The sequence below is a fragment of the Lipomyces japonicus genome, assembly GCF_038497905.1.
Source record: "Lipomyces japonicus strain CBS 7319 unplaced genomic scaffold V1514scaffold_15, whole genome shotgun sequence".
Lineage (NCBI taxonomy): Eukaryota > Fungi > Ascomycota > Lipomycetes > Lipomycetales > Lipomycetaceae > Lipomyces > Lipomyces japonicus.
Window position 1 is genome coordinate 99,682 of NW_027117827.1, and position 26,813 is coordinate 126,494.

At 43.8% G+C, this 26,813-nt stretch overlaps 11 protein-coding genes across 11 annotated transcripts; 4 read left to right on the forward strand and 7 right to left on the reverse strand.

Moving 5' to 3' along the window:
• Positions 1-27: 27 nt before the first annotated feature.
• V1514DRAFT_41150 (chromate transporter-domain-containing protein) lies at positions 28-2,396 on the reverse strand. The gene is made up of 4 exons (XM_066930009.1): positions 1,880-2,396; positions 1,756-1,803; positions 1,541-1,662; positions 28-1,467 (listed from the first exon to the last, which is right to left on the reverse strand). Exons 1-4 carry the CDS (start codon positions 2,042-2,044, stop codon positions 204-206), a joined length of 1,599 nt encoding a protein of 532 aa, XP_066783837.1. The 5' UTR covers positions 2,045-2,396; the 3' UTR covers positions 28-203.
• A 1-nt stretch (position 2,397) lies between these two features.
• V1514DRAFT_356251 (uncharacterized protein) lies at positions 2,398-4,845 on the forward strand (the record flags this gene model as incomplete). Its single annotated transcript, XM_066929643.1, has 2 exons — positions 2,398-3,351; positions 3,413-4,845. Exons 1-2 carry the CDS (start codon positions 2,646-2,648, stop codon positions 4,843-4,845), a joined length of 2,139 nt encoding a protein of 712 aa, XP_066783838.1. The 5' UTR covers positions 2,398-2,645.
• A 3,215-nt stretch (positions 4,846-8,060) lies between these two features.
• Positions 8,061-11,449, reverse strand: V1514DRAFT_367290 (uncharacterized protein). The gene is made up of 3 exons (XM_066929862.1): positions 10,966-11,449; positions 10,662-10,892; positions 8,061-10,519 (listed from the first exon to the last, which is right to left on the reverse strand). Exons 1-3 carry the CDS (start codon positions 11,287-11,289, stop codon positions 8,372-8,374), a joined length of 2,703 nt encoding a protein of 900 aa, XP_066783839.1. The 5' UTR covers positions 11,290-11,449; the 3' UTR covers positions 8,061-8,371.
• A 690-nt stretch (positions 11,450-12,139) lies between these two features.
• On the reverse strand, positions 12,140-13,481 carry V1514DRAFT_319533 (uncharacterized protein; the record flags this gene model as incomplete). The annotated part of the gene is made up of 2 exons (XM_066925947.1): positions 12,140-13,138; positions 13,209-13,481. The coding sequence occupies 2 exons, from the start codon at positions 13,479-13,481 to the stop codon at positions 12,140-12,142; spliced, it is 1,272 nt and encodes a 423-aa protein (XP_066783840.1).
• A 233-nt stretch (positions 13,482-13,714) lies between these two features.
• On the reverse strand, positions 13,715-16,348 carry V1514DRAFT_329520 (uncharacterized protein). Its single transcript, XM_066927357.1, has 3 exons — positions 15,910-16,348; positions 15,739-15,849; positions 13,715-15,655 (listed from the first exon to the last, which is right to left on the reverse strand). The coding sequence occupies exons 1-3, from the start codon at positions 15,937-15,939 to the stop codon at positions 13,922-13,924; spliced, it is 1,875 nt and encodes a 624-aa protein (XP_066783841.1). The 5' UTR covers positions 15,940-16,348; the 3' UTR covers positions 13,715-13,921.
• A 271-nt stretch (positions 16,349-16,619) lies between these two features.
• V1514DRAFT_279519 (uncharacterized protein) lies at positions 16,620-18,778 on the reverse strand (the record flags this gene model as incomplete). The annotated part of the gene is made up of 6 exons (XM_066925014.1): positions 16,620-16,758; positions 17,077-18,090; positions 18,188-18,232; positions 18,299-18,377; positions 18,450-18,493; positions 18,621-18,778. The coding sequence occupies 6 exons, from the start codon at positions 18,776-18,778 to the stop codon at positions 16,620-16,622; spliced, it is 1,479 nt and encodes a 492-aa protein (XP_066783842.1).
• A 294-nt stretch (positions 18,779-19,072) lies between these two features.
• Positions 19,073-20,009, reverse strand: V1514DRAFT_329528 (uncharacterized protein). Its single transcript, XM_066927358.1, has 5 exons — positions 19,867-20,009; positions 19,724-19,808; positions 19,606-19,638; positions 19,475-19,541; positions 19,073-19,396 (listed from the first exon to the last, which is right to left on the reverse strand). Exons 1-5 carry the CDS (start codon positions 19,879-19,881, stop codon positions 19,351-19,353), a joined length of 246 nt encoding a protein of 81 aa, XP_066783843.1. The 5' UTR covers positions 19,882-20,009; the 3' UTR covers positions 19,073-19,350.
• Positions 20,010-20,024: 15 nt separating this feature from the next.
• On the forward strand, positions 20,025-22,198 carry V1514DRAFT_329530 (histone acetyltransferase). Its single transcript, XM_066927359.1, has 4 exons — positions 20,025-20,209; positions 20,264-21,658; positions 21,720-21,847; positions 21,923-22,198. The coding sequence occupies exons 1-4, from the start codon at positions 20,185-20,187 to the stop codon at positions 21,995-21,997; spliced, it is 1,623 nt and encodes a 540-aa protein (XP_066783844.1). The 5' UTR covers positions 20,025-20,184; the 3' UTR covers positions 21,998-22,198.
• On the forward strand, positions 22,159-23,166 carry V1514DRAFT_41699 (cytochrome c oxidase subunit IV-domain-containing protein). Its single transcript, XM_066930010.1, has 3 exons — positions 22,159-22,583; positions 22,654-22,788; positions 22,858-23,166. Exons 1-3 carry the CDS (start codon positions 22,319-22,321, stop codon positions 22,944-22,946), a joined length of 489 nt encoding a protein of 162 aa, XP_066783845.1. The 5' UTR covers positions 22,159-22,318; the 3' UTR covers positions 22,947-23,166.
• A 220-nt stretch (positions 23,167-23,386) lies between these two features.
• V1514DRAFT_342309 (uncharacterized protein) lies at positions 23,387-25,513 on the reverse strand (the record flags this gene model as incomplete). The annotated part of the gene is made up of 3 exons (XM_066929095.1): positions 23,387-25,126; positions 25,269-25,282; positions 25,351-25,513. The coding sequence occupies 3 exons, from the start codon at positions 25,511-25,513 to the stop codon at positions 23,387-23,389; spliced, it is 1,917 nt and encodes a 638-aa protein (XP_066783846.1).
• A 412-nt stretch (positions 25,514-25,925) lies between these two features.
• V1514DRAFT_329537 (mitochondrial ATP synthase epsilon chain-domain-containing protein) lies at positions 25,926-26,665 on the forward strand. The gene is made up of 3 exons (XM_066927360.1): positions 25,926-26,010; positions 26,268-26,392; positions 26,486-26,665. The coding sequence occupies exons 1-3, from the start codon at positions 25,982-25,984 to the stop codon at positions 26,524-26,526; spliced, it is 195 nt and encodes a 64-aa protein (XP_066783847.1). The 5' UTR covers positions 25,926-25,981; the 3' UTR covers positions 26,527-26,665.
• The last annotated feature ends 148 nt before the right edge of the window (positions 26,666-26,813 follow it).

Genomic DNA, 26,813 nt, shown 5'->3' on the forward strand with positions numbered 1-26,813 from the left:
CTCCATCATTTTCAAAAGGATAACAAGATGTAATAATTGGAATTGATCCAATCCGTAGGTTACATCATGAACAAAATTTGGCATGACTATATAAAATTTAGCGAGTTCTTCTTAACCTATTGTGGTTTTCATCTTTTTTTTTGTTTTTTGGTAATTGCGGTCTGACTTGTCAAACGCGTCAAACAATCTCACGTAACGTTTATTTAAGAATTCACGCCGTACCAAACCATGCCCATGGTGCCACCTAAAACAATGGCCACCGGTGCTGCCAGGTTAAACCATCGGCCACCAACAAACGCGGTGGCGGAGATGACGACCCACCAGGGATCTAAACCTAATGAAGAACCTGACGTAAACGTTTTACTTAAAAATCCTTGCTGCCATAACCTGTACACGGCAGTGAAGATTAACCCCACCGCGGAAGCATTAATGCCCCTGAGCGCGCAAACAAACCATCGGTGCCGGCGCAATGATTTCCAAACACCCATAGTGCCGGTATGAAGAACAATTCCGGGCGTGAAAATTGCAAAAAAACCCAAAACCGCGCCGGTGATGAGATTATAATTATTATGACCTGCCAAGATGCCTAAATAAACTGCAAAATTAAAATTAGGACCGGGAAATGCCTGGCAGATGGCCAAGCCAAGCAAAAAATCTCGCGAGCTGACCCAACCTTCCGTGACAACGTATTCTCTCAATAACGGAACCACGACCGGCCCGCCACCGAAAATGATCGTGCCGGCAAGGTAAAAATTGGCAAAAATGCTAAACGCAAGCGGAACCGATGGCACGGTGGCTCGAATCACCATGATGACGATAAACGAAATGAAAAAAATGCAAATGATCGTAATGCCAACCTTCCAAGACAAAACCTGAAGTTCCAAATCTGGCGGCACGAACCGGGTCGTGTCATTCTCGATCGTGCCATCAATCACCACGTCAGAGTCAGCATGACCGATCACAGGTAACGCAGTCACGCTACCACCAGCAGACGGCGGCTTCACCGATGCGAGCCTGTGTGACACGGTGGCAGGCATGCAGGATTCACCATTTGCCAAATCCTGTAACTCAATCTCATCCAAATTTACCTGCGCTTCCTCATTCGCATCCCCAGGCGAGCAGCCACAAGCAATGATTTTTTGAAGCCTTATAATTAATTTAACTGTTGCATAGTGCAACTGTCGTCGATAATCCCAAAAGATGGTGCACGCGCCGGCCATGATCATCAAAACCGGAAAATACCAAAGCGCATTGTAAAGCATGCCGGCACATGCGGCCGCAAACACGAGGATCCGTGTTAGCTTGTCCGTGATTGCCTTTTGCGATAACTGAACCGCGGCAAGTGCGATAATGCCCACCGTGGCGGCATTGAGTCCTGATAATAATGCGTATGCTGGCGCTGGAAGCGTGTCATTGATTTTGGAAACTCCAACTCCGAGTCCAAACGCGGCTATTGCGCCAGGTAAACTGTAAACCAAACAAAAAAAAATTAATAAACATTCAATGACATATTGACTATGAACAATGTGTATATTCCTACCACCAAACAAAAAATGAAACCACGCCGGCGATTAAGCCGTTGTGAATGATATTGATCGCATACAACATCTTTGTACTGGCAGGACCAGGAAGTGCTTGACATAATGAAAAAATTTCTTTGTACTTTTTTGTTTCTTGTTTTCTCCCAAACGGGATGCTTGTCGGTTAACAATTGCTAAGAGTTGTTTGATCTAATTCAAAATCATATTTGCACACCATTTGCTCATCTATCCATGCATATTTGTCAACAAATAATCGTTGAAACTAAACACATCAAAAAAAAAAAATTAGTATATACTCAAGAAAAAAAAATAAAAATAAGAATGAAATATATACTTGCGATTTGGAAGTGAACCGGTGGGCCTCCAAAACACGTCAGGCCCAGATACCAGGTGTGACGAAGCGTATCCGCAATACCATTTCCAATCTTTGATGCCGCATTTTTTTTGCACGTCAACAAAAATCTCAAAATCGATGGCATGTTTTTCATACATTCATGAATCATGTAATGTATAAATAACACGGGGCTTTCGGTATTGAAATTGAAATTGAGCGCGCCAGATCACGTGAGGCAATTAACCAGGACCACCATTTTCGAAATTGGCCAAGCTTGCTTGCATTCGCACGGGGCAAACTTGACCGTTCAATTTTTTTTTTCTTTAATTCATAATTTGCTAGGCATCTAGGCGTTAATTGTTGGTTAGTATTCAGATTTTGTAAGATTTTATTATTTTAATTATTCAAATATATAAATATTTTTAAAATACCGATTCCAACGGGGGGAAAACAAACACGAATTCGAGCGAAGAAAACGCGTCAGGAGGGTAACCCTCTACTATTTTTTTTTTTTTTTGGGCCCCTAAAAAAAAAATAATTGAAGATTGATAAATCTTTGAAAACTTTTTTTTTTCCTACTACTGGTTTTTTTCTAACGTTAAATACCGGCAAATGCAAATGAATATTTAAAAACAGAAATCATTTATTTTTTTGGGAGGGGAAATCAAGTTTTGGGCAATTACAAAATAAAAAAAAAACATTGTCAGACTGAGTGGGAAAAAAAAATATTAAGAATAATACATAATATATAATACCTGCAAAGAGAAATTATGGCATCAACCGCAATCACGTTATCATCAATCACAAATCGCACGTTAACGACGTCAAGTATTGCTAACAATATTAATGGCGCCAGGACGATTGTTAATGTTCCGGACGTGCTTAGCCGGCCATTAAAGTTTCATTTGGCTCGTGATGCCGAAGATGAAATGTTTACAAAATTGCCTGCCAATTTTGTTAACTTGACTGCTGGCCAACAGCACGGCGGTGGTGCTGATGCGCCGTTGTCGAAAAAGCGCAAGCTTCGACCGGCGGCGATAATTGCAAATCACGACGCCAAAGCCAACCGCAAGCATGAAGACGACGACGACGACGACGACGACGAAAACGAAAACGACAACGAAGATGGGGATGACGAAGAAGAAAAATCTGGGGACATGTATAAAGAGCCTCGGTCGCCATTATTCCCTCGCAACAAGTTATCAGTCAAATGGACGCAAAAATTTCATCCGCCACCGGGATTAATCAACAACGGCGTGACATGTTATATGAATTCAACATTGCAAGCCCTTTTGCACGTGCCGGCGATGGTGGAATACCTGTTGTACGAGCACAAGAAAGAATGCGCTGCCGGCAATGCGGACGATTCCGGGTGCGTCATGTGCACGTTTAAAAAATTGGCAGAAGATTGTTACAGCGGTGAGCAGCAACGACGGAAACCAATTTATCCTCGATATATTTTAAAGAAATTACGATGTAGGCTTGTTTTTTTTGTTTTTTTTTTAATTAATTCATTGTTGCAAGCTAACAAAACCAGCGAAAGGATTACAATTCACTGATCATCGTCAAGAAGATGCTCATGAGTTTTTGAGACAATTTTTAGACGCGTTGCATAATTCCGTGGCTGCCAAAAAATTACCTGAACCGGTTAAGGAAACTTCAGTAATTCATCGGATATTTGGTGGCAGGTTTAGGCAACAGATTCGTTGCAAGCGATGTGATTGGGCTTCAAACACGTTTCAACCAACCCTTGATTTGCAACTTGATATTAGTCGTCGCAATAATAATAATAATCATAATAATGGCACCGGCGGTAGTGGTGGTGGATCGATCGAACATGCGATCCATCGTTTTTTCGCTCCGGAAGAACTCTCCAAAGCCAACGGTAACGCATACAAATGTGACCGATGCAAGACTGACGTGGACGCGATCAAAGGTTCGTTGATTTGTGATCCGCCAGAGTACTTGACCTTGCATTTAAAAAGATTTGATTTTTCATTCCGTGGTGGCACGTCCAAGATTCATGATTTTATTCGATACCCCAAGCATCTCGACATGTCAGCATATACCACCACTAACAGCAACAACACCACATCCAAGAAAAACAAGAAATCGTTAACATATGAATTAATAGCCGTGGTCGTGCACCAAGGTCGCAGAACGTCAAGCGGGCATTATTACATGTTTACCAAGCAACCAGCCGGCACGTGGGCCAGTTACAATGATGAGGTTGTGAATGCGGTTAGTGAAAAGACCGCGTTGAAGCAGGAGGCGTACATGTTGATTTACGCCCGTACGACGGACCATGCTGGCGTGTCATCATCGGCGTCGTCATCATCATCGCCTGGAGTCACAAAGAAGGCCAAAACGGCAAAGGCAAGCGGTGTCAATGACGAGCATGCTGTGAATGGAGTGGACACAGCCGCAACATCAGCCGCAACATCAGCCGCAACATCAGCCGCAATGCCAACTGGGGCAGCGGCGGCGGTGAAGAAGTTGTTTGCTGACGGATTTGACGACATTGGCGAAGCTATTGCCAGGCCGGAAGAAAACAGTAACGACAATGATGGTGCGAACTATGAAAACGCTAACGATATCGCTGACAAAGATGAAGATGAAGATGATGAAGAAGAAGAATCCGGTTTAAGATCAAAATCTACTGCGAAATCATCGTCACACAAGCATGCTCATTCTAATTTACATTCTCATTCTCATTCTCATGACCATCACAATCACAATCACAATCAAAGTTATGTACCATCATCATCACCACCGAAGAAATTAACCAAGTATGAATTGCATCGCAAGATTAAACGGGTCAAGCGGCGCAACATGATGTTAAACGCGGTTTCAAACCGTAGCAATAGCGGCAACGGTGGTGGTCGTGGCATGTCATCAGATCCGTTTGCACCGATTAATTCGTTAGGCAGGAATAAATTGCATCATAACCTGCAACGACGAAAACGTTGAATAGAAAAGGTTGAACTGCATGATAATGTGAAGCGGAATTCAAAAAAAAAGGGGTGGGGAGGAATTTACTAAACAAGTAATTACACGACGTGAAACTTTTGGTGTCATCAAAAAAAACCCATATACGATATGAGCAAAAAAAGAAGAAAAAAAAACCTGGGGGCAAACAACCTTTTTTGAATAGATTGTGTTTTTATTTATTCATTTGTACATATAGGGGTTTTTTTTTTTTGGTTTTTTTTTAAAAAAAATTCCTTGTTTTTGGTACATATAAACCTATTTAGTTATGTGTGGTTGATACATCAAAATTAAACCAAACGAAAACCAATATGGCAAGATTTGATGTTTTTACAAATTTTGTAAAACGTACTTTGTAATCCAGTATGCAACACGGTTAAGGCAAGTGAAGAAAGAGATTCTTAAAAGAGAATTGTGGAATAGCTATATATTAGTCCTTAAACTATACCGAATCACCATTAGCACTGTTACCTACCCGTCTCTATCTTACCCGATTCCATCATAAGCACTATAGAGACTGGCTTATTTTAAAATTTTGACGAGGCAATTGGTCGAAAAAATTTAAATCGACCAAGTTGAAAACGACGACTTTTCAATAACGTACGGCGATCCAACAGTTGATATTTTTCCTCAACGAGGCTAGTGACGAAATACTCGAAATCTTGGAATCCGATAATGTGAACCAAACACGAGCTGTTGTACAAAGTCCTGTTGAATAGATAGAACTACAGGGCTCGAAAGAGTCTGATTTAAGATTGTTAATCAATTTCATTGATCCGAAAAGACTGAACCTGAAAGATATACAAAGTACGGCACTGGTTCGCCCAATTACTGTACGCCTTAGTTTGAGGCGTCAAACCAACGGTGAATTCAGCCGCGATTGCTTCAGACCAAAGCTGTATTGATACTGAACCACCAACATGTAAACAACGAGCACGTTCTTGAAGGGTGCGATGAAAACGTTCGGCAACGCCATTCTGATAGCCATGGTGGGGCACTGTAAGTTGGTGAGTAATCCCAGTAGTTCACACAGAAATCCATGACAAACACTGTTGCAGAACTCACCGTCATTATCGGTCCGGATGGCGGCAACTCGGTAGTTGCCGCGACCAACAAACGCGATGATCTGGTCGGTCGACTCATATTTCGCTGAAAGAGAAAACACAAACCCCATTTTCGAATAGTCGTCCACAATGTTCAAAAAATATTTGCAAGAGTCGACCCCAGTGTATCGAAAAGGGCCGCAAACATCGACATGGAGCAACATGAGAGGCTAAGTTTCATGATGAATAGCCGACCTTGGGCGAACAGCGGCACCCTTCGATCGAGCACGCGTGTGACACAAATGAGGAATGTCGAGAAGCGCAACATAAACGCAAAGAAATCCCGAGAGAGCGATATCATAATTAGCCACCGCCTCAGGAACGTACCAACAATCAAACAGAGTAACTGCACGACCAGCAAAATCAAGAGTTACATCGCCGCGACCCAAAACCACCACAGCCCCACCAAGTAAAGAATGATCAGTTACAGATAACGTGGTGATTGGCGCCAGAATCGAAGAAAAATGTCGAAGCAAACCAAGTAGCGAGAAACGAAGTAGCAGCAAGAGCAACCCAGCCAAAAAAAGAAAAAGCAGCAGACGAAGGTAAAGACTCGGACTTGGGGTTAACGCAGAGAGACGTACACGTCAGTTTCGGCGAACATGACCGGGCTTGCCACACCGAAAGAACACACGTGGTTTAGACGTAGACTCATAACGTTATGGGCGTTAGCAACCAGCGCAGTAGATGAGGAATGATCAGAAGCAGAGGTCCCTTTCGTTTCAGGGAGGGATGATAATGAGATGGAACGTTCGGACGATCTGGCGACTGCGACTCGTCAAGTTACAGCGCTTCTAAATCGGAGGCTCAAAGATAAACGGAAAAGCTGTGGTAATTAACCCCGGGCCCAGCCAAAATAAACTAGACTAACAAACCATCAAGTAGCGATCAATTTTTCGTGATCCTCAAAACGAGCAATGGAAGCAGAAGAGCTCATAACCTGTTGTAAGGTAGCTGCTTTATCTTCCAATAATTCCAATGACATAATGTATCATCTTTTCGATTATATAACATAAAAAATAACATTCAACTTCCCTTCATACCCTCTTTCGTAAACTTTATCCACACACCAAACGGTTCTAAACCTTAATATCACCAAACCCGCTTTCTTCTCAGCTTGCAAACTCTCAACCAAAAAAGAGGTGAAAAAGTAAAGTGGAATGTTACTGTTTCATGTTATTATAGTACGTTACAACCGAAAGAAAAAGACTTTTAATTTACACTTTTTTTTTTTTTTGTGTTTGTTTTAGCATATACTGTATCCGTCCTCCTGCTTGGATATTTATTCCGATTTCCAAAGTGCCCAACCAGCTTTTGGTCATGTTTGGCGTGTGGGGGGAGGGATTTCTCATCGAACCCCCAACCCCAAAGCCGCGATGTTTTGCCTATGCTCCAAAATAGGTAATTAAATTTATAAACTACAAGTTTCTTCGCTTGTGGTTTCATTTTATTATTTTTTTGCTTTTCAAAATAATTTATAAATTTATGGATGCATGATTGTGTGTAATCTATATGAAAAAAAAAAAAAAAAAAATTAAAACCTTGAGGTACTGCATTAATTTGATTTCAATATTTGGTATATATTATAGTGGTTACTCTTTTAAAACAAATATAATCAATCCGTTAAACAATTCCTACTCTAAAAAAAAAAAAAAAGTCAAATTAAAACAATTATTAATTACGGTATACTTCCCAGATCGGGGTTCACACATTCAAAACATTTTTTTTTCTAAACCGGATTTCCCGTTTCAAAACTTGCGGCATTTTTTTTGTGGGGGGGCTTCTTTAAAAATTGAAACAGCAAGTGTCGGGGTTATACAAGAAAATCATGACATTTCGTAAAAAAACGATTTCAACCCCGTAAAACAGTTTTAATTGTCAATCAATACCCGGCCCCTGAACTTTGAACTTGATTTGGTTGTTGATGCGTTTCCTAATCGGTCATGCATATTTTTTAAATTTTTTTTTTTTTGGCCATTAATTTCGCAGTCTCGGACAAAACTATGCTATAGACCTCGGCCAAATTTCCGTAATCTGGTTGTTATAGCCGACCAAGACGAAAAAAAAAAATCCACAAAAGCACAACTATTCATCTAAAATTTAAAAGAGTGACTTTATTTGATAACCATATAGTACATGTATGTAATATAAACGAATGACATAACAAAAAAATATAGCAAATAATGGTTCCTGTCATACATGTATGTAATCAATAATAAAAATAAAAGGATATATATTATAAACTATTAATTTGTAATCGAAACAACCACGGTCATTACAACAAATCAAAAGAAAAAAAAAATAATTTTTGGATAAAAAAAAATAATTAAAACAAAAAGACACCCACAAATCTATTCTACACTAAATAACATAAAAAAAAATTTGAATTGCATTTTTCTATGTATTTAAGTAGCCTTCTCGTGTTGGGTGGACACACGTTGCATGGCAACGAGGAAATCCTCAAGGTTGCGGCCCTTTGGCTTCTCCTTGATTGACTGGCCGTGCATGAAACGATCGAAAGCAACCGAGTCTTGCATGAGGTAGTAAGCACCACCAAGAACACAGAAGATGCCGAAGGAGAAAATCCAGACACGCACAACCGCAACCATGGAAGTCTGGCCACCAACGAACCAACCGAAAACACAGAAAATAGTGGCAATGATGTCGACAATGAAGACGGCACCAGACAATTGCCAAGATGGAAGAGATGACCAGAAAGGACCGTTGGCACGGGTGATGAAAATGAGCCAGTTCTCGGTAAGCGAGATTTGCAAAAACAAGACTTCGTCAATAACACCAAAGTTCTGGATGATACCACGACCGTGCTTGCCATGAGTGAACATGGTGGTCAACGTAATCCAAGAACCAATGGCGAGGATGACTCCGAGAACGATAGACATTCCCCAAAGTCTAGGCAAGTTCCACTTGACGGGCTTCATGGAGTAAGGAGCGTTATCGTAAGCAATAGCAAGAGTAGCAATATCAGCGAAAATAGCAATGAACACAATCAGTTCAATGTTAAGCGAGGTGTTAAGGATGGCAATCCACAATCCGAGGAAAATTTCCAAGTGAAGCGAAAGAGCGATACGGTAAACAACGTAGGAGTACATGCGGTGGAAAATTTGGCGAGAAGTCTTTAAAGCATCAATAATGGCAGACAAACCAGGAGCCAAGAAAACAATATCAGCAGCAGATCGGGCAGCATCGGAAGCACCTTCGACAGCGATACCGGTGTCAGCACGCTTCAACGATGGAGCATCGTTAACACCATCACCAGTCATGGCAACAAGGTATCCACGCTGTTGCAAGATCTCAACCACATTGTACTTGTGCTGAGGGAAAACTTCAGCAAAACCATCAGCAGCCTCAACGAAATCGTAAACTTCAGAACCGGGCATGTCACCACCGCCACCGAGACCGAGACGCTCAGCGTTGTAAACGTTGGTACCGAGACCGAGCTGACGAGAAGTCTCACGAGCGATACCAACGGCATCACCAGTCAACATCTTGATAGACAAACCGAGACGCTTGGCCTCATTAATGGTCTTTGCGGTATCGTGACGAGGAGGGTCCATGCAAGGCATGATTCCGAGAATTTCCCAGTGACCTTCACCGCGCTTGCGGGCAACACCGAGCGAACGGAAACCACGAGTGGCGAATTCAGCAACCTTGTTCTTGTAGTTGTTAAGAACCTCTTCAGGAATAGGGTGGTCTTCCTCGACAGTCTTGAGCACGAAAAGAGGAGCACCCTTGACGCAGATAATACGCTCACCAGCGGGGGACTCAACAACAGCGGTAACCTTCTTGGAAACAGGATCGAATGGGTGGAACTCGAGAACCTTGTACTTGGAAAGAGTGGACTTGGCAAGAGGATAGTACTTAAGCGACTTCAAGAAAGCCTTGTCAATAGCATCAAGACCCTTAACCTTACGGGAAGCAGCCAAGCAAGCAGTCAACATAAGATCATCAGATTCAACACCTTCAACAGTGTAGGGCTCGGACAAGGACAACTTGTTCTTGGTGAGGGTTCCGGTTTTGTCAGAGCAAAGGATTTCGACACCAGCAAGGGATTCAATGGCAGAAAGCTTCTGAACAATGGCTTGCTTCTCGGCAAGGTAAGCAGCACCGACAGCCATGGTGGTGGTGACGACAGCTGGGAGACCGACAGGAACACCAATGACGGTGATACCAAGAGTGAAGCGAAGAATGTCAACAATGGGATCAGTGCGGTAGAAAGCAGCAACCCAGACAACAAGAAGAGTAACAATGACAAGAACAAGCAAGATCGTACCGATACCGTTCAAGACCTCAGTAAAATGACCAGTGCCACCGGAAGCCTTGTTGACAAGGGCAGCAGCACGGCCGACGAAAGTGTTGTCACCAGTGGCGGTGATGACCATGTAGGCCTCACCACGCTTGACGGAGGAGGAAGCATAACAGTTGTCGCCCTTGTGCTTGTCAACAGCAAGAGACTCACCGGTAATGGCGGACTGATCAACTTGGAGGAAGCAGTCTTCGGTAACGAGACGGCCATCGGCAGGAATAATGGTACCCTAAACAACAAGTGTCAGTTTAAGTTTTCCACTAATTCGCGCATTGCACAGACTATGGGTTAGGGCGAGATAGGGAGAAAAAAAAGTTTTTATTTGCAGCCCGATAGTGCCCGAGAAATGTAAACAAAACAAAGCGACCTACCTCCTCAACTTGAAGAATATCACCGGGAACAACTTCGGGAGCTTCAATTTCTTGAACGGATCCGTTACGGAGAACGGTGGCCTTGAGGGCAAGAGTCTTTTTCAATTCATCGACAATAGAACCTGCTTGAAATTCCTGAACGAAACCGACGGCAGCGTTAAGACCGAGAAGACCCAAAATGACACCGAAATCGACCCAATCTTCGAGACCAGCAGCAAGGACGGCAGCGGCCTGGCACAAATTAGTAAACCGTCGTAGTGATAATAATAAGATTTTAATAAAAATTGCAATTGAGCGTATTTACCTCCATGACAAACTGAATAGGACCAATGAAGTAGAGGAAAAACTTGAGAATCAAGTTCTCCTTCTCTTCCTTCATCTGGTTGAGACCAAACTTCTTGCGACGGGCAGCAACCTCGTCGGTGGTCAAACCGTAGCGCGGGTCGGTCTGAAGAAGTTCTTCAGGGATGGGACGAGCAGAAGCACCGGCTTCGACCTCCTCGTCAAGAAAATCTTCTCCGGCATCTTCGGATTCGAGTTCGGCAATGATGGCATCAATGTCCTCATCAGGGCCATCGTCATCGGCGACGGGAGCCTTTTCGTGGGTAGGAGCAGTAGCGTCAGCCATTGCAAATGTTCCTTAATTAGATTAAAATAGAGAAACCCCAATAAGCCAGGGCTATTAAACAAAGAAAAAAAGAAAAAAAAGAAAAAAAAACAAAACAATTAAACAATGAAAGACACGAAGGAAGACAACGTGAAGACAAAAGAAAAAAAGAAAAGAGCAAGAGAAAAAAAAAAAAGAGAAAAAGGGAAGCCAGACGGGGACGGTGATTATATATTAGTGTTTTGGCAAGAAGGAAAGCTTTTCGCTTTTTGAGATTGTGTTGTTGCCATTGGAATTTGAATTTGCCTTTGCCAGATTAGCCCTAGCCCCAGCACCCGCTCTCAGTGCGCGCGCGGGTGGGCCGGCAATTCCGTGCTGGAAACTACGACCGTGCTGGCACGTTTGTGCCGCTGAATCCGAAAACCCACGCACGCTTTCGCCCGTTCACGGCCAATTCGAAGCCGGACAAGGTCAATCAAGAGCAGGCATATCGCATCGTCGTGGCGGCATGTCATGTTGCTGTTTTTATTTTTATTGCGGGCATGGACTGGGTGCCAATCGCAGGTTCGGGTCGACGTCGTGGGTTGCCAGTGCTGCGTTGCCCTGGCAATCACTGTAGTGCCGGCTTGACGCCGCCGGGGTTAGGGGACTGCCCTCCCGTTTTGGTTGTCCGAATCCGGCCCATGCAGCGGCGGGAGTAATTGCCACTAAACCCGGGCCCGCAACTTTGCCGTGATGTGGAATGAATGCAATTTAACAGGATTACTAACTACACAGTAATCAACTAACTACTAGTTAGTTGACTGTTGTATGTATGAGGAGTGTAACTAGTAGTTATTGAGTGTGCAGTCGATTACGTTATACACCTCGCTCACTCCCAGTCGTCCTCGCTGCCGTCCTTCTTATCTTGCTCGTTCACATCCTCGGCCGGGCCCTTGCCCTCGCCCTCGCCCTCGCCCTCGCCCTCGCCCTCGCCCAACACAACATCGTAGCTGCTGTCCAGCGACGGCCGGGCCGATGTGCCGGCTTGCTGCTCTCGCTCCGGCTCTCGCTGCCCGTTCTCATCATCCTCTTCCTCTTCCTCGTCCCAGTCGAACTTGTCTTCCGCATCTGCCGTGCCGGTCGCGCTTAAAACTTGCCTGCGCCGGGCTTCCTCCTGACTGATCTGTTTGCGCAAAAAATAGTACCTCGTCCAGAATTCGTCGTAAGTCAGCGTGCCCGGCACAATCTTGTCCTGCACGCCGGCCAGTTCGCGGTATTGCGCCAGGTCGGCCGCGATTTGCTCGCCTGCTTGCTTAACGTTGAACGTGGCCCTAAACTGCACCAATCCGGAGTCCTGTTCGTCCTCGTCATCCGCCGCGACGAACGGCTCCGTAGACGTATGCAGCGCGTGCAACTGCGCGTCCAGTCGTGTAGTGTAAATCTGCCGCTTAATCTCTTCCGGCACCTCAAACAGGACGTCCCTGCTGCTTGTGTCCGTGGTCGCGTGATTGACGTCATTCGTACTGCTGCTTCCTGCTTCTGCTTCCACCGTAACCGCGTCCTTCAAAAAGTCACCCACGTCCTTGCCCACTCGTTCGATATACTTGCCAATCTCAATCTTTTCCAGCTCTTCTATCCTTGCCTGCGCTTTCTCCTTCAACACGGCAAACATCTTGCTCCTGGTCTGATGATCTTCAGTATTCGCCGCAACCCTTGACCCAACATCCGCCTCGCCGCTGATGCGTGACCGCGCGCTGGTCACGATCGTGCTGGCCTGGCTGGCGATCGCCGAATGCCGCAACTGCTCGCTAATCGTGGCAAGCTCCTTCGATGCCAACGCTGATGCCGCAGTCAGGTCTTTCTTTGTTGTATCTAATGCTTGCTCGCCCTATGCTTGTCAACATCATGCGTAATGCCATGTATATATGTCCACACAATGTAATGTTTTAATATATTACCTGCTTGCGCACATTGTTCCATATCCCCCCGATCCGGGCTGCCCACGCCGTGTTTGTAAATGACTGCACGGCATCATTAATTTCATCCGTCAATGACCCACTTGTGACGTCTCGTTGTTGTTGTGGTGGTGCTGCTGTTGCTGTTATGGGTGCTGCTTGTTCCTGCCCTGGATGATCATCATCATGTACGACCTTTGATCCGCCGTCATGTTCACCGGCTTCCCGATGTTCAGGCAAACTTTCCTGTTGAATCGTGTCATATGCCGTGTCCATAATTATCAGTTTGCTTGTATGTACGTTATCTGACCTTTTGTGTTTGCAATTTAAATGTTGTTTTGTGGCTCACACGTTCAACATTTACCCCCAAAAAATTAAGTAATTTATACGCTCACGTCATCACATGTTTTTTTTAGTTTTTGCTTCAACTCTGCATTTTATTTCAACAAATCAATCATGTTTCTTCTAATGTAAAAATTAAACAAAAGATTATATCAATTCGACATTACGTTGTAGTACGGCATAATTACATATTACTACCCTCAATGAACATTTTGCATTACCATCACAAACGTAATATTACTCATGGGCACTGGCAAGCACAATCAGCATTGACAACCTGCTCCTCACTTTCACATCCTCCTAACCAATCATGCGCAAGTTACAGTGATCATGCCAAATTAATCCGCTATTGACAAGTTCTATTTCATGCCTATTTACAACCTGCGCCTCTTGACCACCGGCGTGAGGTACATGTCACTCAAGTCATGCTCCACTATGATGCCCAACCCGCGCAACCACGTTGCCGATTCAATGCTTACTCTGCCGCAGTTATTCAACACCAGCGTCTTGATTCTAATGCCGCTTCCTCCCACACGATCGACAGCCATTTTTTGCACACGATCGGTCAATTCCGTCATCCGGATCCATCTTGTCCCGCCGTGACCGTCATGGTCACCAATTTCACCTGCCAGCATGCGCAGGATGCCGGCAATCGACACGTCCGTGGCGGACAAATCAACATATTCTAATTCACTCAGGCCGGCACACAAGTCACTCACGACTTCATCATTAACCGTTAAGTTGTTCCGCAACACTAACTTGCGCAGGCACGGCATTACCTGCTGCCATGCCAGCACCCGGTTTTCCTGGGTTTCGTGGTGACCACGGCCACGGCGCAGGTCCAATCCGGCACAGGCATCCAAAACCAAGCTGGTCAGCCGCGTGCCATCACAGCGGCTGATTATGGCAAAAAGATCGCTCGCATTAAGGCGGGCATGCATTTTTAATTCCAACCCTCGCACGTTGGCATACTCTTGCTCACGCACAGGCATTCCTGATTCTCCAAGAACTTCGTCTTCATAATACCGCATCGTTGTCGTCGACACGGTCGTCGTCATGATCTGGTCAGCTTCACGAACTATGCGCGGCATGGGCGTGGATTCAAGTAACGAAAGTTGCTCGATCGTGTCTGGCAAGATCGGCATTAGCCTTAACGACGACCTGGCTAGCCGAAACACGGCCAACCGACCGACCAAGGCTGACAGATCAAGCCGGCTTCCTTGCTGCTGCTGGTCCTCGACGTTGTTGCTACCGTCATGATGACAGACACCGTTGAGCGATAACGTGGTAAGATAAGGCATGCGGGCCAGCAGCGCGGTCATGTCTGCTTGCGGAATCGTGACCATGTCCATGCCGGCGTCGATATTCAACACTCGCATGCAATCCAGCACGGGCTTGGCCGCTGTATCATCATCAACATCATCTACAGGCTCGTCCAATCTGACGGTTCCCGGTCGCGATTTGGCTGCACCAGAATGCACAACGTTTAGCGTGTGCAATTGTGGAAACCGCGCTCGCGCTACGACCGCAAGCATTCGGGCAATGTCGGTCATGCCAACACTTAGCACGCGCAAATTCATGAACCATCCGGCTGGCTGCTGATTATGATTTACCGGCAACGGCAATCGCATGCCGGGTTCCACGGCCTGTAATATTTGCAAGCCAGCACCGGGGCGGCAAACCATGTCCACGCATGCCTGTACGTCCCTGGCAATCACGTTGGACAGGTATACCGCCCGCGGGCCTCGCTTCCTGTTATTCGCGCCGGCAAGTTGCAAGCATGTGCGAATCATGGATTTTGTAACACAGGTGCGATTGCATTGCCGAAAGTCCAACTCGGCCCATAACCTGGGAGATTCCCTGACGACCTTGCGCCAGTGCCTGCAAACTAGTTGCAATGATGCCATTTGTCTGAATGAGAGTAGCGCCAACACGCGGTCGATCAATTCGGTCGGTAGGATTTGCAACGGGTCCGTGACTGTCGTCGTTGTGGTTCTTGACCTCTGATGTTGATCCTGTCGTGATTGCTGATCTTGATGGGATACTGGCAAGGTAGTGATTTGCTTATCGGCCCGCAGCCTTGCGGTCGTGTACAGTTCTTGAATGGCCTTTTGAAAAAAAAATGTTAGATGTTTTCCTTTTGTTTTCGTAATTAGTTGACTAAAAACCATAATGATTTTGCTTCGCTTACGCTAAATAATTTATCCTCAGGATTCACGTTTTTTAATGCTAATGAGTACACCTTGACAGCCTTGTCGTGCTGGCCTAATTGTAATAACATCTTGCCCGCTCGTAAATAGCCCTGCGATATTAGCAACACCATTCATTATAGGCATGATTATTAATTTTTTTTTTTTTTTACTTTTCCATTTTTCTTGTCGATTCGAATCATACGCTTGCCATCTTGAAAAGCTGATTCGAATTGATTGATCTTGGCATAACATATGGCGCGATAATCAATTAGGTTGATTATGAATTCGGCATAATTAGATTGCGACTGATTAGTTTCACGATAATCAATTGCCTAAAAAAAAAAAAAAAATGTAAATAAAAAAAAAAATGATGATTGTGAGTTTGAAACCATGCCTTGGTAAACAAGATTATGGCATCTTCATAGTTTGATTGCTTGGCTTTTGCGATGGCATGACGAACATAATCTGATCCGGTTAATAAACAATTTAAACTCATTTTCGTTCCATCGTTAAACTTTTTTTTTTTTAAAAACAAAAAAAAGAAAACGGTTGCTATATGTATCTATGTGAGTGAGGTTGAACAATAAATGATTGAAGCGTATGTTTTTTGTATCGCGTTTACGCGGTTGCGTTTCGTTTGCAAAATAAACACAATATTTGCATGTTCATTTCAACAATACGGCAACAACCAAAATAACAAAAAACCTAACATGGTTATCTATAAATATATATAAAGTATTATACATGCAAACATTTAAATAAAAAATTATATATGGTTTTCAGATCCTCTTATTTCTCTGTTTTTATTTATTTATTTATTTTTTTTTAATTGAGAAATTCTCTACCCAACTTTTTATATCTCGTACGGCTATTTCCTTTTCTAACCCCAAACATTCGAATAAATCTCATCTTCGCTTGCCTTCCGTGACGGCTTGGGTACCGCGGTCGAATTCAGGTTATGATTACTATTGGTTGCACTCGAACCCGTGGTGGCCAACACGGGCGGCGTGATCGACGCGCTCGGCAAAGGGGATGCAAAACTGCCACCCAACTCGGCACCGGTTGAAGAAGTCCAATCAAACAATCCATTACCGGCGCTGGTACCAGAGGCAGACGAAAACGATGATGACGGAAGGAATTCGGCATGCGGTGTGGCCACGGCAAAGCCTCCGAATTCATCTTGATCTAACGGCGTGATATCTACCGATGCAGATGCTAATGCTAATGACGATGATGCCGATGATGACGCGCCAGCACGGTGATTGTTGGTACTGCTCGTGGCGGAGGATAACGACGGCGGCGTAATAGTGGTTGATTTCCATAAATCCGAATCAAACGACAACAAGGTCGAGGCCGTCGCCGTCGCCGTCGCCGTCGCTGCTGCCAATGATGATGACGACGACACTAATGGTTCAACCTGCAACGTCGGTCCTGAGAATTCAAAATTGTTTAACAAGTCATCTGACGCAAACCCTGCCGTCGTAACTGGCTTGCTGGACAATGACAACGATGACGATGATGATAACGACGTGGTTGACGGTGTTGACGACCACGCGTTCGAACTCGCCAACGATGCAAACGGGTCGACTAATTTAGCCGGCGCCGGTGCAGGCGTGCTGGTGTTACTGCCATTGATGGTCAGGTCGCCAAACGGATTCGCCAGGTCATTACCAGCAGTAAATCCGACATTTGCCTGTGCAATCCCAGCAACAGGCTGCTGCTGCTGCTTCTGTTGTTGTTGTTGTTGTTGTCGTGGTGGTTGCGGTCGAGGCGCCGCGTATAAAGATAATATAGAAGATTTCAGGTCAGGGCGCAAGTTCGCAGTCGAGGTTGATAGCACACCAGAATTCGACCTGGTGCCTTGAGCGGACTGGCTTCGTGACACCGGTGCGGATGACGTGCCAAGACTGAGTAAGTCATTCGATGGCTTGGATGACGACGTCGCCGGCGATAATGACGACGTTGATGACAATGATGGTGATGACGACGACAGATCTGCTTTCAGCCTGATCGTGGAACTGCCATGTGACTGCACGGTCGTGGTGATCGGCGTTGATGCCGGTCTGGAAGTTATGGACCCGACTAGCTCCGGACCTCTGGATTTAAATTGTTCAGATGACAGTGATTTGGGAGCACTGGTCTGTAAAGGAGCTTTCTTAAGTACCGAAGATTTTTTAACTGTTGAGCTTGATGTGTTGTAAGTGGTGGTAGGCAATGATGAGGAAGACGAAGAAGATTTGGAAGACGATACGGTTCGTTCCGTGTCGGATAATGAATCCGGATCTGGAATCGGACCTGGCGCGACCCAACGTTTCAATTCATACTTTGTTCTAATAAAATTCTCCATTTTGCTAATCATCGTCTTCATGTTAATAATGTAATCCACGGGCAGGACAATAAACAAATGACACGGATTTTTTTTTTTTTTTTGTTTTGCGTGAAACTTACTTATCCAAAGGTTGATGACCAGGATCGAGACCAGATTCCCAGTATCTGCAAAAAAATAACTCATGGTTAGCGGGAGAATAAAAAAAAAAAACTCATGATGATTTGCCATACTTGTTTGCCTTGGTATTTCCCCATCGTACCATGTTTTGCAGTTGCTCGTCGGTCCATGAATCAAGGTCGACAGATTTGACTGCAACAAAAAAAAAAAAATTAGTTTTCAAATCAAGCTCTCCAAAAACGAGTAATAATGAATTTTTCATACCCCTGCTAATGTGTGTACCCATACTGCGATGAATTCCAGAACATCTAAATACCGGGCACCGCCAATCGTTAACAATCAAATTCTCAATTTATTTCACATTGCTTTTGTTTCAAATTTTGCAAAAATAAAAATAAAAATAAAAATATTTATATTTATTATTTTGCTTTTTACCTTATGCAAATAAATATGCCCAGGTTCCAACTTGCCCATCGAGGGTACGCATTGCGCTTGCAATCAGAGCAAAACTTGTTGCCATGTTCTTTTAACAATGCTTTTAAAATTGCTTGATTTCTTTCAAACTGAACCTTATCTGACCTTCTAGATGACATTATAAACAAACCAATTGCTATATTTTAAACCCCTTTTCGCGAGTCTTGGATTGTTGTTGTTGTTGTCGTTGTTGTTGTTCGCAGACGATAAAAATGATGCAAAACTTGTTCACCGCAACTACAAACAAACCAAAATAGAATTCTATCAGGCGTAAAACTTGACCAAACTAAACACGCCTACGCAATGGGTCGAATGGTTTTTGTTCAAAAAATTGACCCTTTGGATTGCGCAAACGATGTCAAATAATTTAGATATAAAGTTGATGCAGCAACGCATTGCGCCCAATCCTTAAGGTTATTTACATGAACCGCCACAATTTGTTTTATTGCAAATCTCGTTCATTTTTAAAAAATACCGACACTGCCAGAATTTACATTTCTTAATAGTTACTCAAGATAACATAATGAATTTTAAATCATATGCCGGATATTCTACAACCAATATTGTTTCCCATGTGTATCATGTTCATACATAGTGCAAGAAGCGTTCTCATCACTTTCAAAACAAAAAAAAAAAAAAATCAAACATGCACCTTAATCTCATTTCAATTTTCTCATAATTATTCAATATTTTATACGTAAACCCCAACTGAGCATAGCAAGTAAACCACCCCGAATCTGATTGTTTTGTCAACCCATTGTGTCAGTTAAAGCAAACAACAACAATATATATATATATATAAAATCATGCATTACCCGAACAGAACTGATGCCGGAATAGCAATCGCAACTTGCTTGAATAAACCAATTGGTCCTGATTTATCTAGTTATTTCCACGTAAGAACGAAAACATGGCCCACAAAAATTGTAAAAAAAGTTAAGCAAACCTGTAAGACTAAACAATGCGGTAAGGAGGAAGCCTGATATCACCACAACAAAATCAGCATTCAAACACAAACAAAACCCTCTTAAGAAAAACAAAAAAACAGATTGATTGTTAATTACCAAGAAGTAACAAAACTGAAGCGACAACAGGCTGCCAACTAATTGAAACGGCAGGAACAAATGGCGGGGCAAGTGCCCATTCTTTCTGCACCAAAATTAGTTGATCCGAAAACAAATACCACTAAATTAATTATAAACCATACAGCAAGCAATGACATGATTGTCTTTCTATGTCCTCGACTGTGCTTAAAGCCAATTGCAATCAACTTTTATTACAAGACGTGGGTTTCATGTGCGATTGCAATCTTTGCAAACGTGTCCCTGGGAAGAGAGATGTGGCGCATGCGCACATTATGCGCCACATATATCGAAATCGAGCGATACCAGAAACAATAAATTACATATATATTCTGTTTTTTTTTTTTTGTTTTACTTTGGAGGGGAACGAAAAAGGGGAAAAAATTATAGAAAATTTAAAATCTATAAAAAAAAGAGAGGCGAAAAAAGGGGGGTTGTCATTCATGACTTCAAATAAACATCATTCTGGTACGGTAGACAGAATAAAGCATTTTGTTTCGACAGTGCTGACCGGGAACGCAGACGCCACAGACGACGCGAAGCGGAAAATTGGCATGCGGTCAGAATATGATGAGGATGATAATGATGAGGATGAGGAAGAACCGTTGCCGAAACGAATCAAGTCGATTGCCAATGAGGACGATCAAGAAACGAACGCCCTGGCACGAGAAGATGGCGAAGTAGCTGAGTCGAGCGATGCCTCAGAAACAAAGCTTTACGATGGTGATGATCATGATGACAAGGTCAAGGAGGAAGATGAAGACGAGGATGGTTTATTGAATGCTAAGAATAACTTGGATGGAAGTTCAAATCAGGATGAAGATTACAAGGCGCACAAGCCACGGCAGTCACAACAGCGAGAAGAGGACGACGAAGAAAAAGGCGAAGAAGAGGAATATGATGACGAGGAGAATGATGACGAAGCCGAGGAAGGCGAAGACGTTGACCAGGCAGATGGCGGTGACAACCAGGCTGCGGCGGTGACTTCTAAAGACGAAGAGGAAGCAGCAACGGTACGATATACATCGTCGTCATTTGTATACGACGGCGTTCTATACGAGGATAAAGTACGACCGGCAGTGATTGAAGAACGAGATGGGATTATTGAATTCAGGGTTGTGAATAATGATGACAGTCGGGAAAATTTAATGATCCTGACCGGCTTAAAGAATATTTTCCAGAAGCAACTGCCCAAGATGCCTCGCGAATATATTGCCAGGCTCGTGTACGACCGAAGTCATTTGTCGATCGCGATTGTGAAAAAACCGCTGACCGTGGTAGGCGGGATCACGTACCGGCCGTTCAATTCTCGCAAGTTTGCCGAAATCGTGTTTTGCGCGATCGCGTCATCCGAACAAGTCAAGGGGTATGGCGCACACCTAATGAATCATCTCAAGGATTACGTCAAGGCCACGTCACCAATCATGTATTTTTTAACTTATGCTGATAACTATGCGATCGGTTATTTTAAAAAGCAAGGGTTCACTAAGGAAATCACGCTGAACAAGTCAATATGGATGGGGTACATTAAGGATTACGAAGGCGGCACGATCATGCAATGCTCGATGCTTCCGCGAATAAGATACCTGGATTCGAGTAACATTATGCTACGACAAAAAGCGGCCATCATGTGCAAGATCAAGCAAATATCAAAGTCGCATGTGGTGCGTCCAGGCTTGAAAGAGTTCAAGGTCGCGGGCACGAGCCTGGATCCGATGAAGATTCCAGGGTTGCAAGAGGCAGGATGGACTCCCGAGATGGATGAAATGGCTCGCCGGCCCAAGCGAGGCCCGCATTTTGCCGTCATGCAGCACTTGCTGAATGAAATGACGAATCACCCATCAGCCTGGCCGTTTGCGCAGCCGGTTAACAAGGACGAGGTGTCTGATTATTACACAATTATAAAGGAACCAATGGGTAATTATGCCTAATCTTACGAAATTTTTTTTTTTCTTTTTCTAGTTACTAACCTAATCAGACCTGTCAACCATGGAACAGCGGCTAGAGTCAGACGCGTACCAGACCATGGAAGATTTTTTGTACGATGCCCGATTGATATATAACAATTGCAGGCAATATAATAACGAGACCACGACGTACTACAAGGCAAGACATATATATTTTTTTTTTTTTTTTTTTTTTTTTTTTTTTGACTTGCGGCTAATAGTTGGCGATGCACAGAATGCGAATAAACTGGAAAAGTTTATGAACCAGCGATTGCGGGACATCCCCGAGTACTCGCATCTTGTAGACTAGCACGTGTGCATGACGAATTTAGTAGTGTATCATAGACAGTATATCAATGAACCGTGTATCATATCCATCGCCAGGGCCAGGTCGTCCATCCATCAGTCCATCGTCCTGTCCAATCAGCGCGCGGCCAAAGTGACAGCATAACCGCGTCGGCTGCTGCGCGGATGTGCGCCGGGTTAAGGCCACCTTTTTTTTTTCTCGGCCGGGGCAACGACGGGACGGCCGCTAGTACTGGCAATCCAAAACCTGCAAAACAGTTCAGTTCGTAACCAATCCAACAAAGCAAATCTCTGCAGTTAATCCGTACATCACCCGTTTTCTACAATGCTCAGTGCCGCAGTTGCTCGCAGATCCGTCGTTTCTTCCGTCCGTGCGGTTGCTCAGCACGCTGCTCGTCACAATTCATCCATTGCTGCTGCTGCCACGACCACTCCCGAAGTTGGCAACCCCATCGCCACCCCACTTTTGGTCGACCTCCCTACGAGATGGGAGAAGCTGCCAACCGATGAGCAGGTTGATTTGTCGCTTAAGATTTGGGCCAGGCAGCAGGGCCCATGGACTGATTTGAGCCTCGAGGAAAAGCGTGCCTGTAAGTTTTTTGAAATTTTGCTGTTTGTTTGCTGCTTGTTGCATTATTTCTAACCATGTTATTTCTGCAGCCTTCTACATTTCATACGGTCCCTGGGGCCCCCGAAAGCCTCTTCAGGAACCGTACGATAACTACAGAATTTTTGCCGGTACTGTTCTCGGCATCGCTGCTGCTTTTGGCATTTTTGCTATCGCCAGACAGTTTGGTATGTTTACATTTTTTTTTTCTCTCTCCAATCGGCTAATTGGCATGGCTAAATTTTTTTTTGCTTTAGGTGGTGCCAACAATTTCGAGGCTCAGAAGAGGTATGAAGCTGCCAGGGAAGCTGAATGGAAGGAGATTCAAGACAACAAGGCTCAGTAAATCTACACTTATGAAAAAAAAAATAATTATATAATCATTTTGAGTGCACGGAAAGGTTGGTAATTTAGTCGTTCTTGTCTCTGCCTCTTGTTTTTTTTGAAAGTATAGAGAGGAAATTGGAGTTTGGTAATCTTACTTGTTTGTTTAAAAAAGGTCTGGGTAATAAAGAAGTTATTATTAGACCAAAAAAAAACAATCAATGAAAAAAAAAAAAAAAAATCACATCAAAATTTTTATTATTGAGTGTTACGCATGTCTCTCGATCTTGTTGTTTTATGAGTTCTCATCCTCGTTCACATCCTTTTTTTTTTTTATGTTTTCCGTTTTATTATAGTTTTTAACTAATTTTTTGCATCATCCATTACTGGGGTTTTATTTTCATCATTTATGAATTCCTATATGACTTGACATGCAAACAAAAACGAAAAAAAAAAAGAAATTTAATTAAAAACAATCTCGGATTCGGATTCAATTTCAAGTTTGGGACGAAATGCTGGATCTCGAAAGATGAATTTGCCATTATGTAATGCCTCTTTTAATCGATCTTGAACTTTTTGTTTAACCAACGCAGCAGTAGCTTTCTTTTCTTGTTCAGTTTCCTGAGTGGATGGGAAGTCAGATCTCCAAAACCCAACCGGAGATGGTGGTCGTTCAAACCGTGCCTTGTGACGGGACGTGGATGATATCATCTTTTGCGCTCGAGCTTGATCCGGCTTGGTTGGCGTGTCAATCATGCTCATGATGGGTGATGCGTCGTTCCATCTCGGTCCGGTTGGTAGTGCTGCTGGCGTGCCGGCAGCCTCGTAAAAACGCGTGCAGTCATTGCATGCCGTGCCATGAATGCAATCTCGTTTTCGCCCCCGCACGACTTCGTGAAAAGCATACCCCAAATTATCACTAAATTCCGGATTCACGATAAAATCTTCCAACACCCAGTCTCGCTCACCTGGAGGCTTTTGCATTGAACTTTTGTACCGCTCGCGTCCCTTGTTCTCCCTGGCAACAACATCACTGATTAGAGGAGAATTTAGCTTCCTCATGTTAGCCGGCAAGGTCACAGAACTGGCAGGGAAATTTGCAGTGCTAGTATCCGCAGATGATACTCGTTTGCGTGACCTCGAAATGTCCAAGTCTCCATTCTGCTTGCCACTCGCTTTTACAGGCGACATAGATCTATGCCTCTTTTGTAATTCCACTGGCGAGTTTTCAAACAATGCCTTGGATTCACACACTTCCTGACGCTTAATGAATCGGCTTGCAAATTTAGATTCATCCAACGACGGCAACTCCGATGGCCTTTTTGATAACAGGTTATTAAGTGTTTGTGATGCGTCCTGCAACGGCGTCCGTTGCGTTGAACCAGTAATCGCATGCTGTGACTCCGGCATGTGGCCAGTAGCAAATATGCTTAGCATCCTGTCATACTCATCGTTAACACGACGAGCTTCATTTTCCTTACTACCAGCGTCATGAGCACTGGCCGTGTCATTGCTTATTGGCGTTGTTTCCTTCTTGACGGGCGTGTCAACTGGATCTTCATATACCACGATAGCATGACTTCTATCGAGACCATCTCTATTTTTTGATTGTTCTGATGCAAGTAATGGCGGATTGGTTACAGACAAAGCGCTGTTATAAATTTGATTGACAGTCAAATCATTTGATGTCACGGCATGTAGACCTTCTTTTGTTGATTGTATAAATGGCGTCGAAATTTTGGCATCCTGGTCGGTCTGGGCCATAAGATCCGGTTTTGGTTTTGTGGCTTTGCGTTTCAAGGATTCAGGCATGCCAATTTTAGGTGGGCCAGGCGGAATGCTTAGTCGGTTGCTTGCCATTATTTTTTTTAAATCGTCAATGTATCCGGTATAGTTTTCAATCTGCTTGATCCAAAGACTTATTATGACCTTGTCTTCTTGCCGCTTGCGTAGGACTTCTTCCAACTTTGCCTGCTGTTGGTTTAATTGCCGCGTCAGGGACTCGGTGTTGGCTTGCAACACTGTGAAATTATGATCATCAGGGGCAACATGATGTATTTTTTCCATCGAGTGGTCATGAACCGTGTCGTTGATTACTTTGGATCTGTAAAATTCTAGTTCGTTTTTTAATGACGTGATCACATCGGATTGTTGACTTGCAGACGATGACGAAGCCAAGTATTCTTGCAACGTTGCTTCAACCTAATAATTTATTAACAAGCTTGTTTAGATTGCGTATCGAAAAAAAAAAAAACATTCTTGCCTTTTCCTTGGTGGTTCGTTGAGCTTCGCTCTCTGCACGCCAAAACTCGATCGCTTGTTCGAGCGATCTAATCCTCATGACCTGTATATCATGGGCTGAAATCACGACGATATTTAAGCAAAACATTGCAAACTTTTCTTCTTTTCAGAATGAAATTGCTTACCATTAGACTGTGCCAATCGCTCCTCCTTGACGCTGTCGATCAACCGGTTCAAGTAGAAATCAACGTCCGAGTTGGCCGGCGCCTGGTCATGACCATTTTGCTTGGCACTAGCAACACCGTCACCACGCTGCAATGACCGTGACTGATCCAAGCCGGCGGTCATATATGCTAAACCAAACGTTTGAGTGCCAGAATGCAAAACCTGACAGGCACATACATGTACATATTGACGACGCGTTGCTTCCAAGCGCGATGGCTTCGAGCCGCACGTCGCGTCAACAACATAATGACTGATTCGGATGCAACGGACCCGCAGCCAAAAAAAGAAGGCAAAAGACTACGAATTACAGAGTATTAATACTAAAGTGCACTAACAAGGAAGCAATCGAGAAGCATTCAGCTGTGGGACAATTCATCATATGTGCTGCTGGTGCAATCGCGTTGCTTGCCACGAACCACCACAAGACCCTTATGCTGACAGGTTTGGGCCTTGACGCTGGTTCGCCAGACAGTTACCCGGTGCTTTCCGCTCAGCGCAACATTTTCCCGTGTTTCGACCTTCCCGAACATTTCGTCAAAACGAATCTCTTTTTTTTTTTTTTTTGCATAATTCAAAAATCAAGTCAACACAATGTCGTTCTGGAAAGAAGCCGGTCTTACGTGAGTGATTTTGTTTTTTTTATGTCTTTTTGGATTGGCAGAGTCGTTGCGGGGAAGGACAAGAACCGGATATCGCATGGCGGACATGCCTGCAACAATTGTCACTATTATTATTTATAATTGAATTTGACTTGATTTGCTTGTGTTTGGTTGGATTAAATTTGATTTAAAGTGGCCATTGTGTGGATTGTTTGGGGGGGGGGGGGGACCCGAAATCATAAGTCGATGGATTGCTAACATGGTCACCAAATGTACAGCTACAACCGATACACCGCCATTGCCGCTCGTGCTGCTCGCAGAGCCTTAAAGGAGGACAAGAGAATTATTGCGGAGAAGCGTGAAAACAACGAGATCCGTGGTGCTCTTTGGACCGATGGCAAGCGTAAGTCATTTTTAAATAATTTAATAACACACACTCCGATCATTATCATTCTAACGGTATTGGCCTTTTTTTTTGTTTGTTTGTTTGCTATAGAGGGTGAATACAAGGCCGAGTCCGAGCTGGGAAAAAAGTAAATTGGATGCACGTTTGATAATGCGTATACTTTGATGAAAGCTGGCACAAATCTTGGGTCTGTTGTCGCATAGAATTCAGGGCATAGCATATGTTTTGTTTAATAGATCTCATTTGTTGAATCACTATTGTTTGTGTTTACCATCATGTGAACTATATCTGTTCATATTTTTTTTAAAATCTCCTGACAGTTCAAAATATGCTTGCCGATTTACATGGATGTTTTGGAAAATTTCTGCCTGTTATAATTTTGCGCATTTCATCCTCTTGGTCAGCTCGTTCAGGTGGA